We start from the raw sequence: 11,738 nt of genomic DNA on the forward strand, positions 1-11,738 counted from the left end.
AATTATTAAAATCTATTCACTTTTAATGCCCCTTCCACTATACCAACTTTAGGCACAATGCGAATTATTTGACACCTTTCAATAATTTTTCGACCGCACTTTAAGATTAACATGAAAACTTTGAAATCAATGTTATATTTTATGCTTTCATTCCACATCGATTTCTTTATAAGAGACACTCTACTTATAAAGCGGCTTCACTTTAAGAATCATTCATTCTCGTAACTTATGATAATAAATGAAGACCTCAGTGGAAAACCGGCGTTGTCACATTTAAAAAAGTATTGAGAGAGTATTTGTTGATCATTAATAAATGTCTTTATTTAAAGCAAAGAAAAAAAAAATTTTGTATATATAATTACAATGTTTTGTTTTCGAATAGATTTTAAATAAAATAATTATAATATAAATTTTTTAAGTTGCTTAGTTTCAATAACTTTGAATAAAGACTTTTATTAATGATCAATAAATACTTTCTCAATACTTTTTAAATGTGACAACGCCGGTTTTTCCACTGAGGTCTTCATATATATACTGAAATTTTGTAGATCCCTATATAAAAATGCATAAAAAAAACTGCAAAAATTGAGTAATAACGCCTAATAAAATTGAAAATATTAACTTTCGCCGAATTGACATCGCGCACTTATAAAATTAAGCTTGCCGGTATTTTATAACATTTTGAAAACCCAATTAACTTACAATACTACAGTTTTACCTCTTAAGTCATTTCGCATTGATTTCTTTTAGATTATTTCGGTATATATATTAGTATTAATTCAGTATATCATTCGTTACTTATTTTCATTAAGTTATGAATTTATAGACAACTACCTAAGCAAACCGATGTAACGAAAGAAAAGACTAACATAAAGCTATCTAGATTTTATTTTGCTTCTTGCTCAGGCATAGAACGGATAATATCAGAATCCCCTGGATCAGTTATACTGAGAACACCAACACGAAAATATTTTCCGCAAGCAGTACCGAGCTCAATGTTGTTACCACTGTAGTGGTGAACACCTGTCTTTGACAACATGGCATAGTATTCTATTTCACTTTTCCTAGAAGATAAAAAATGAAAATTTTAAAATTACAATCATATATTATATACGAAACTAAACTAATTCTATAGGAAATTAATTCTATACGAAATACAACCGTAATACCTTAATTGTGGAGTGTTGCTACCAATTATAACTAATTTGGATTTCCCTTGTCTAAGTGTCTTTAATGTGCTGCGATAACCAAGTGTGAATTTTCCACTTTTCATAACAAGTGCTAATCGAGAATTAATACTCTCTACGGTTTTTTTCTAAATAGTGATTGAAAAAAATTAGAAAATTAATCTTAAAAATGTTGCTTATTATATAACATTAAACAATTGTTTGAAAGAGCAAAAATATGATTAGTTGTGTTCAAGATAATTTTAGTATATGATTACTAAAAATGCGATAATTAAGGTTTACTAATTTATTATATTTTGTTATTTATAACATGCATTATGCTATAGTTAACATGACTATAGCATAATGCATGCATATAATATAAATATTAATCAATACCCACTTGACATAAATACTAAAGATTCATGTGATATGATCAAGCTCTATTATCTTATGATGAAATGCATATCTATCTTATAACCTGTTGCCACAAGCGTTACTACATTGATTGAGGGTTTGCGCTGGGGCAGCTATCTTATTTTAGCTATCTTGAGTGCTATATTATCTGTCTTTTAGTTAGTAGGAGAAAGTATGCACTAGGGTGAAGTGAATTTTAGTTTTTTTTACAATTCGTTTAGCCTGGGTGTGCAAAAGTTGTCTATTCATTTCAAAAATACTCTGGAAAAATAGCAATGCTCTAGGAAATTATCTTGAGGTGCCTGAAGACCTTTAAAATTTTAATGGGTCCCTAATATTATGTAAAAAAATTTTTTCAAAAGTATGTCATGTTGGGTCTCAAAAGAAGCAAAATTTTATGAAAATTTCAAAAATAACAATTATTTTATAAAAATTATTAAGAATTTTTTGAAATTATATTTAGAAATAAACTTTTTTCATTTTTAGTTTAAAAGATCAAATTTTTTTTATAAATAATTGTTATTTTTGAAATTTTTATAAAATTTTGCTTCTTTTGAGACCCAACATGACATATTTTTAAAAAAAAATTTTTTACATAATATTAGCGACCCATTAAAATTTTAGAGATCTTTAGGAACCTCAAGATAATTTCCTAGAGTATTGATATTTTTCTAGAGTATTTCTGAAATGAATAGACAACTTTTGCACACCCAAGCTAAACGCATTGCTAAAAAAACTAAAATTCACTCCACCCTAGTATACACCCTTGATCCTGAAATCTAGGGGTAAAAACTAAAAAAAATTTCATGAAAGACAAAATTATAAAAACTTCTCAAACTTTCTATATTATGGTTTTAATAAACATTAAAAAAGTATATATATATTTTTATAGTCAATATTAGTTTTACAAATATCATTACTTTTGGAGAATTTTTTAACATAATGCACCCTGGATTTTATGGTCAAGGGCGCACACTTTCCCCTAAACATAAGTTATATCAAATATCAATAACAATTAGAAATAATTACAAAAATAACATTTCCATATTATCTAATTCTAATAGGCAAACTATTATCAAACATGAAGTTGGATTAATGGCTGTTTAAAGTCTTTTTTCCGAAACAAAAAAAAAAAGATAAAGCTTCAAATGACTTAAATTTTATTTATTACTTTTCTTTATTAAAAAATGACTGCCTAAAAATCATTGCAGTACAGGAGGGAAAATATATAAATTTGAAAAAATTGTTAGAGTAGTAGATATGAGAAGTGGAAAAAAAATGTAAGTTATAATAAAAGTTATTGACAAAAAAAAAAATAATAAACACATAGACAGTATTACCTTTGCTGCTGGTGCCATTCTAACAGGATATACTAAAATATGAGACAAAATATTAGAAGCAAAATATTTTAGCTATTAAGAGCCTAATAAACAAATTGTCATAAATAATTATTATAAAAATACTATTAAACAGATTGTCAGCCTCATAATTGCTGTTCATAGATATATTATGATCTAGACCACACCCATGAAGCTATATAATATACTTCGTCTGACGACCAGGTCATAATGGTGTTTATAACATAGACAAGGTGCTTTGTTGAAGATTTAATGTATAAATTTTTATTAATGGGACAACAAAATAAGTGGAAATTTCTTAAGTGCGCTAAAAGGACTTGCAAACATTGGCCTAAATGTGAAGCAGTTGCAATCACAGAAATGAGTGCCAATTTACATGATGGTAAACTGCAAAATATTAGTTTACACTCATTAGCAACTTATGCTGGTTTCTGCAACAGCCCTTATTCAGCCTCCTCTAATTAATTATATTAAATAACTAAAAATTGCATCTTGATGTAAAACTGTTCATAGAAACAAGATTTATTAGAAAATAATATTAATTTGAAATAGGTGATATTAAATAATTATAGCATTTCAGATTAACAAAAAGCTTTAAGTAAAATAAGAAAAACATTTTAAAAAGGCCATTCATACTATATAACTTCAATACTATATAACTTAAATACTATTTCTTTTTAATTGCTTAAACATGAATAAAAAACAATTTTAAAGGTTAATTAATGATGGCAGCTTCATAATTGCTGTTCATAGATACAATTTGATCCAGACCACACCCATGAAGCGTTTTACTATACTTCTTCTGACGACCAAGTCATAATGGTTTGAACAACATAGACAAGGTGCTTTGTTGAAGTTAAATATACAACTCAAATATTACCCATTTAATTTAGTGTACTTTATTCATTAAAAATTATAGTATATTTGCACCAATAAAAACTTGACAAAGATCTAGAGCTATCAGGCATATAATTTAGAACTTATATTTTATTCATGATTATATTTAAAAACCTTCTTTTTTTTACATTTATACTACATTTATAACAGTTCAAAAACCTTATTTTAGTGAGTATAATAAACTTTGCAAATTATAAGATGTTTTATGAATACATAAGTATAAATAGTTTAACAAGGCTGGTTTAGTTAATAGACAACTATTGATTACTTTTAACAGTAAATCACTTATTATCAAGACTAATAAAATTAAGAAAACAAAATTAACATTACAAAATCAACATTTGTATTTTTAATGTTAGTACTTTAGGATTTTCCTATATTTATAGTAATATGAATGTTTTTTTATGAACCTTGGGATTCACGAAAATATGATATTCTATATTTAGAAAAATTTATAATATTTTTATGGTTCCAATAGTATATAATTTCATGAACCTAGGGAAATCCTTAAGAATTCATTCAATTTATTCAAAAAAAACATATAAATATATACATATATATAAATATAAGCTTGCTTATATTATTTGTAAGCACTTTAAGCAACTAGAACGCACACATTAATCTTTTTAACAATCTTTCTAGTCCAAGTTGAAACTTGGACTAGAAAGATTGTTTGTTAATTTGCTAGCCAAATGCTGTTATAAATTATTCTTTAAAACTGTTAAAATTGTGCATAAGTTGAATAATTTTAAAGTATTTTGAAAACATACATAACTAAACCCTTGCCCACTAATTTAAAGGACTAGGGTCAGGGTACTGTTAAAGTATGGTTTCAATAAAATTAACTTAAAGGTGTAAGCAACAGTTTTTTTTAATTCTTGATTTCTGAAAAAATAAGATTAAGTCTTTTACTAAATCACTGAAGAAGGTGTCTGAAATTAACACCTATTTATATATGTAATCAGTATGTGTACATATATGTATATACACACACACACACACAGATATATATATATATATATATATATATATATATATATATATATATATATATATATATATATATATATATATATATGTAAAGACACACATAATTTATAAAAATTAATTGACAATAAATTTGATCAAATAATTGCTAATAGACAGTTAAAAAATAATTTAACTAAACATAATATATTTATTTAACATTTTAAAAGACTACTGCTATTATTAAAATTTTTGATTGATGTTTACATTTAAGTATAGCAAACTTTTTGTTTAAGTACAATAAAAACATAAAAATTTATTTTAATTTATTGTAATTTTCACAACCATGTATACTGTACACACGGTTGTAAATAATTCGAAAGATACAGTTACTTTTATAATAAATCTTAAGTATTAACTAACCAGGATTTGGAGAAAGAAACTGCTTGTAACAGTAAAAAACTAATTGGAAATTCATACCGTTTCTTTCCACGTTAGAACGACTGGTTAATATAGTTAAAGGCAATTGAAATAACTTCGCCTCAACAATAGATCATCCTGGCTTATTTTATTTTACAAGTCGATAAATGGCTCGAGAAGGGCAACAATACTACTTCATAAGAAAAAATAAATTTTATAATAAAATATATTGTTGCCAATTCCCGGTACTCCATCCTTCTGGTCACAAAGTATATGTAGTTATGAAATAATTTTGTAAAATAATAAATGACCAGAAGAACTTCTCACCAGAGAGCCTGTCTTTGTCTTCGGATCACCTTTAAAAAGAGCGCATAAGAATTCGTACAAGTAAAATATGTATATTATATCCAGGCTTCTTAATTAAGGGTTACTTTCCACGCAACAAAATTTCCGATAAAAAATGCAGAACAGAAAAATGCAGAAGCTTTTATACGCGAACACTGGCTTTTGAAACTTGAATTTCCTATAATAAGAAATACTTGTAAAAATCCCTTCTCTTCCTACATCCGCCAGACTAATAGACCCAAGCAGATTTGACCATTTAGCGAAAGAGGGTTAATAATACAAAATCACCTGTTTCAAAACGCCATTATTCTTTACGAAGATGTTCGTGTACTCGTAATAAATCACTTGGTCACGTAATAATCGAACATCGCTGGTTGTATGCAAAAGTCAGTTAGATATTATTAAAGAACTCAATAATAACTACAAAGGTGTTAGCAAAGTGATTAAAGAGAGCTCACTCCACAATTTAAAAAAAGATCAGAATTTAAAAAAACTCAATGAACTCAAATTATTGGAACTAAGAAAAGCCTAGTTTTAAGATAAAATACCGACATCATACTTTAACAAGAGCATGTTACATTAACCACAAAGTTTCTTTTTTATTCTAATGGTATTTTAATTCTTTTTTCATTTCAAAATACGAGTAATAATTTAAAAGTATTATTTTAAATAGGGTTCTTCACAACCTTCACAAACCAAACCACCTCTTCAAAAAATTTATTCTACTAAATAAAAGACGCAAACAGTAATCCAAATTATGCATGAAATTAGGCATAATTTGAAACAAGAGCCTTAGGCTGCGAAAGAGTTTTGGGATGATGACGTTCAACACTGAACTTCAATTTCAGTTTATAAATTTTATAAATGAGTTTCAAATGAAGCTTGTTTATAAATTTTAAACATTCGAATAAACAGTCGAATAAAAGTTTTTATCGACCTTTTTGATCTACCGTTAAATCGCTTCATGGTAACAACACATATTTTAAAAGAATGTTATCCAGAAGACATAAAAAACAATTGAACAAATGAACATTTCACTTCTAATTAAAACAAAAGGTATGGGCAATCCTAGCCAAAACAAAAAGGTTAAACAACCAAACTATCATTTCATTTACAATATCATTTTCAAGATGGTTTTGAAACTGTTTTTCCAAATTTTTTGACTAAGCTGCATTTTTTTATCATTAGCTAATGATAACTGATTGCTCAAGGGGGCGTTTATTTTCTCACTAAATGGCAATAAAAAACAAACAGAGAACCACAATTAGAAAAGAAAAGTTATGTTTACTTAGTTTGCTGTGTAAACTGGAGGTGATGAGAGAAATAATGTTAAATAACTATGTTCGTAATTTTACAAGGCAAAATCAAGACAATTGTTGAAAATTTCGATTAATACAATAAGTTCAAAATTATTTTGAACTTACTGTTACTTCTTTTGAACTTAATCGAAATTTTCAACATTTTAAAAACACTTTTTCAATGTTAGTTAAAACATTTTTCCACCCTAGGAACTTTAGTAAAAAGATTTTTCCAACATAGGAAAATTCAATATCAACAAAACAGCACAACCCAAATGTGTTCAAAATGAGTGCAAGTACTCATTGAGAAATTCCTTTACTCTCTCTCTCTACATGTTATGCAGCGGTCATAGTACAGCGGTCATAATCTTGCATTTAATTTTGCTAAATCTTCTTGGGAAGTAAAAATCTATTTTAGCTAATTCAGTAAATTTTCAATCTTTTTAGTGGAAGCCCATTTTGATAGAAAACCGACTGGTTTTTCCTTTCATCAAAACTCATAAACCCGATCGGCTTTTCAAATAGAGGCAGTGAAGCCGTTGGTTCAGCAACCTATGGAAATCTTTGTATTTTTGCTGAAGCTTCGTAATCTGAATCTAGTTGCTGATCAATTGAATTCAGAAAAATCTCTGGTAAAATCGATAAGGCCATTTGGAATCATCAGCTTGACAACCTTCTAGTTCAAACCTTTTAAGCAATAAACTTTGTCAGTTTATTATTTCAATCATAAAACATTTCTTTTGATGATGAGATGGTGCTTACGAAATCTCTTATAGAGGATCTCACTAAAATGCAATCTTTTTGGTCCAACTTCATTTACAAGCATGTTATGATTTTGTTCGAAAGAGTTTTGACTTTAGCTATGTATGCAGCGTTCTTAAAAATACTTTCAAAAAAGTATTTTGAATAAAATAAATACTTGGTCAAAAAGTATTTAAAATACAAATACGAAAAACTTTTTGAGCAAAATTTTTTTTATAATAGAAAACAATTTTTCAAATATTGAAAGTGTTTTAAGTTAGCAGCTGACTTAAAACACTTTCAAGCAGGGTCGGACTGGGAATTTCCCCAACCCCTGTTATGCTTAAAGGTCCTGGGCCCCACTATAAATTCAGATGCACAAGTAAAACACACAAAAATATAATTTAACCATAACTATTTATTGTTTATCTGCATTAATTTTGCAAAGACATTCAATAAATATGGTAGGTAATTCTACGATTAAAATATGAAATTTTAAATAAAATACACAAAGGCATTGTAAAGCAGCCTTATTTTGTTATTTATTAGTGATAGTGTAAATTATTTTGAATAAGAGACTAAAAAATAATTTTATTACAAAGAAATATTCTACTTCGTGTTTTTATTGAGTCATGCGTATATATTTTATAAAGCCCAGGGCCTTGAAGAGGATATAATTGTGCTGGATTATGATTATTTTATTAAGACATTCAGAACGTAATAATATTAATAATAATAATATTAACAATAATAATATTAATAAAAATAATAATAATAACAATAATAATAATAATAATAAGCACTGGCTTATAATAAGCCAGTGCTTCCCAAATAGAGAAGCTCAGAAATATTTAATGGGGTTGGAGATGTTAATATTTAAAATATTATCATTTCTTAGTAAACATTATATTTCAGTTTTTTGTATAAACAAAAAACTATATATATTTATAAAAAAATATATAGTAAAATACAATTGGAGTTCAGCTTGAAATAGGGTAAAATAGGTTAACCTAAAAATTTTACATTTCTTAAGAAAAAAGAAATTTTTTAAACATTTTTTTATTTGTAATTTGAAATAACTATATTGAAATAAAATAAAATATATAACATATTATAAGACAAAAATTAAAATCTTTGATTTTTAATTGTGTGTTAATGGCTTTGTTTAATAAACAATAAAATACAAATCGTATTTGTTTACCATAACTTAGCGGCAAATTCGTATTTTAAGATATTAAAACATAAACGCGGTCGCTGATGCATTTTTACGGAATCAAATCATAAAGGTGGTTGGAACCACGTTTATGTTTTAATTTTTTTTAAATGGTAACATTGTGCTGCTTGCCGTTGCAAGCAGCACAATGAAGTTACCATTTTTAATTTTGGCATATATAATCTATGTATAAAATTTCTTCTTAATATATTATAATTCAATAATTTGAATTCTAATAAATAAAGTTTTCATTGCATCCGATACAACCATAAAATGTGACTTTAATGTAATATAATGTAACCTCTATATAATATAGTGACTTCAATATAATATAATGAATGTCTATCAAATAAATGTTTATCAACTTCTTATATTTATGTTTAAAGTTATTAAAAATATATCTGCAAAAATATTTTACCAACTATTCAAAATAAATCAAAACAGATATCTAACAAGATTTTCAAATATTTGTTAAATTCAACCCAAAAGTTTTTTTGCGGCGACTGAATTTTCAATTTCTACTACTCGGTATTGTAAAGGCGATTTACAATTTATTCGAATTCTTTTATTTGAAATTAGCATGATTTTATCAGCGTATTATGTCCAAACAAGAGCTTTATATGTTATATTTTTTTTTTGCTTCAGGTTTTTTTAATATTTAAAGTAACGTCTCTTTTTTAATATAATTTTCAAAACCTTCTACTACCCCTAATATTGAATCTAAAAAATAGCATTTTGGAGTCTTTAGATCAATTTCGCTCGTCGGCGTTAACATGAACTTAATTATAATCCTTTGAAAAAATGCCTTAACCCACTGTAGATCCAAGTTCTAATCGGTTCTGACGTATATTAACTATATATAGTTGTCAAAATACAATATTTTTTATCAATTTTCACAAAAAATATTAGAATTTCGACCAAGAAAGAGCTTATAGTTAAGAAAAATTGCCAATAAACGATTATTATTAAACTATGATGTTTTTTTCACCTAAACAACGTATTTATTTAAAGTCTTATTCAAATTTGGACAAGCGATTGTAATTTTGAGAAAATTTTTTTTTTTTAAAAAAGAATTTTTGTTCTGGGTTTTTTTGCTAAAAACATTTATATTTTATGATACCACAAAATTTATCAATTCAATTTTTTTGTCTTGGCATAATTCACAGACTTGATCATTAAACGGAAATATGTAGTAGTCAACAAAGTATCCTTCAGACGCTATAATATTTTAAAATTGCCTTAACTACACTGAGTAGAGGGCCAAAATTATGGAATAAAATATTAACTAATGAACTTAAACCAAATGCTAAGCTTAATGAGTTTAAAAACAAATTGAAGCAAAAACTATTGATGAACGACGTAGAGCTCACTCTTTTCTGAATTTAATGGTTGCTACTAGTAAACTCTCCCAACGGTTAGAGATTTATCATTATCGGCTTGACAATCTTAGAATAGGATCGTGCCACTTGTTACTGCTTCAATTCTTTTTTTTTATAAAAAATTTATGGCTTATAAAAATTGTTCTGATATTTCAAAGTATATTCTGGTTTAAAAGGAAAGCTTCAGGATTATGCGAATTTGCTTGCATGCTTTTTAGTAATATAGTTTTTTTTATAATAAATACTTTTAAATTTTCTAGACCAATAAAAAACAAAAAAAGTTTAAAAAGGACATTACCCAGCTAGCACACATACGTTGATAAATCGTTAGATAAACGTTGCACGTTGCGTTGGCCTCACATTGACCACCAACGTTGTTTTTATATCATTTTTGTTACTAATGCGACGTCGCCAATAACAAAAAAACAACGTTTTTTGCTATTGGCGAATAAGCAATGAAAAATATTTCTCATAAACTATACATATATATATTTTTATATCTGCATTTTCTCAATGTGAACACAACGTTGATCCACTGTATATAATCCAACGTTATTCCAATGTATATAGATCAACGTTGATCCAATGAATATAATTCAACGTTATTCCGTACACATTGGATGAACGTTGCGTTATAAACATTGGATCAACGTTGATCCCTATAAATTGAATTAACATTTAGATTGAAAAAAACAAAAACTTTTTCATGTTTTTAGATACGTTGGACCAATGTAATTTTGCTAACCATTTTAAATCACGTTGTTAATTAGGTTTTAGTTAATATAAATACGATAAAACTTATATTAGATCAACATTGTATTTGCATTGGAGAAAACAGCCGACGATCGCAATGTATTTACATACCTTAGCCCGACGTAAGAGTGCTAGCTTATTAGGACCTATGATTTTTATTTTAAAAAGTCTTGAAAAAACGTTTTATATTAAATAGTGTTACGTTTTTTAATATTTGTTGTTTTATTTTTACGGTATAGATTAAGGGGGGGACTACTGGGTTGTTTTGTTCCGGGCGCCAGGTCGACAGGGGCGCACGAAGCCGAATATAAATAATTTTTTTTTCATGTTTGTTTAAAAAAAAGATGAAGTACTGGAAAGCAGCGTGGAAAATAAGAAATCAAAAGCAGCCGGTCAATTTGACCAGCTAAAACATATAATAGACGGTTAATTGCTTTTTTTGGCCGGTCAATTTTTTTTAGTTTAAATTTTCAACTTTGTAATGAAGTGCTTCATAATTGGACTTTTTAAATAAAAAAAGTAATTAATGCTTTAAAACTAAGAAATTAGCATTACTTTCAAAACATTAGTTTTAAATAAAGCGATTCTTTTTATATAGCGGAAACTCGCAAATAAAGTGAATCATTAGTATTCATTTAACAACCAGCTGAATTAAATGTTTAAAATAACTTTAGTGCACAGAGATTTTTATTCAATTAAAAACGGAGATTTTTTACTTTATTAAAAAAAGAGATTAGATTAAATCCAAGTAGTTTGATATTGATATAAAATATTAAAACAATTTT

At 26.8% G+C, this 11,738-nt stretch overlaps 1 protein-coding gene across 2 annotated transcripts; it reads right to left on the minus strand.

The window, feature by feature from the left end:
- Nucleotides 1–870: 870 nt before the first annotated feature.
- On the minus strand, nucleotides 871–5,661 carry LOC100207455 (large ribosomal subunit protein eL30). Of its 2 annotated transcripts, none has more exons than XM_065796482.1 (4): nucleotides 5,552–5,661; nucleotides 2,924–2,955; nucleotides 1,170–1,315; nucleotides 871–1,064 (listed from the first exon to the last, which is right to left on the minus strand). In XM_065796482.1, the coding sequence occupies exons 2-4, from the start codon at nucleotides 2,939–2,941 to the stop codon at nucleotides 887–889; spliced, it is 342 nt and encodes a 113-aa protein (XP_065652554.1). In that variant the 5' UTR covers nucleotides 2,942–2,955; nucleotides 5,552–5,661; the 3' UTR covers nucleotides 871–886. The 2 variants fall into 2 exon arrangements, with proteins under 2 accessions (XP_065652554.1, XP_065652555.1); XM_065796483.1 differs by having other exon boundaries at nucleotides 5,285–5,591.
- Between the last annotated feature and the right edge of the window lie 6,077 nt (nucleotides 5,662–11,738).

Source organism: Hydra vulgaris, chromosome 04, assembly GCF_038396675.1.
Source record: "Hydra vulgaris chromosome 04, alternate assembly HydraT2T_AEP".
NCBI lineage: Eukaryota > Metazoa > Cnidaria > Hydrozoa > Anthoathecata > Hydridae > Hydra > Hydra vulgaris.

Coding starts and splice junctions, on each gene's coding strand:
- LOC100207455 (XM_065796482.1), bottom strand. Junction 1,065..1,169: donor AGCAACACTCCACAATTAAG/GTATTACGGTTG, acceptor TTTATCTTCTAG/GAAAAGTGAAATAGAATACT.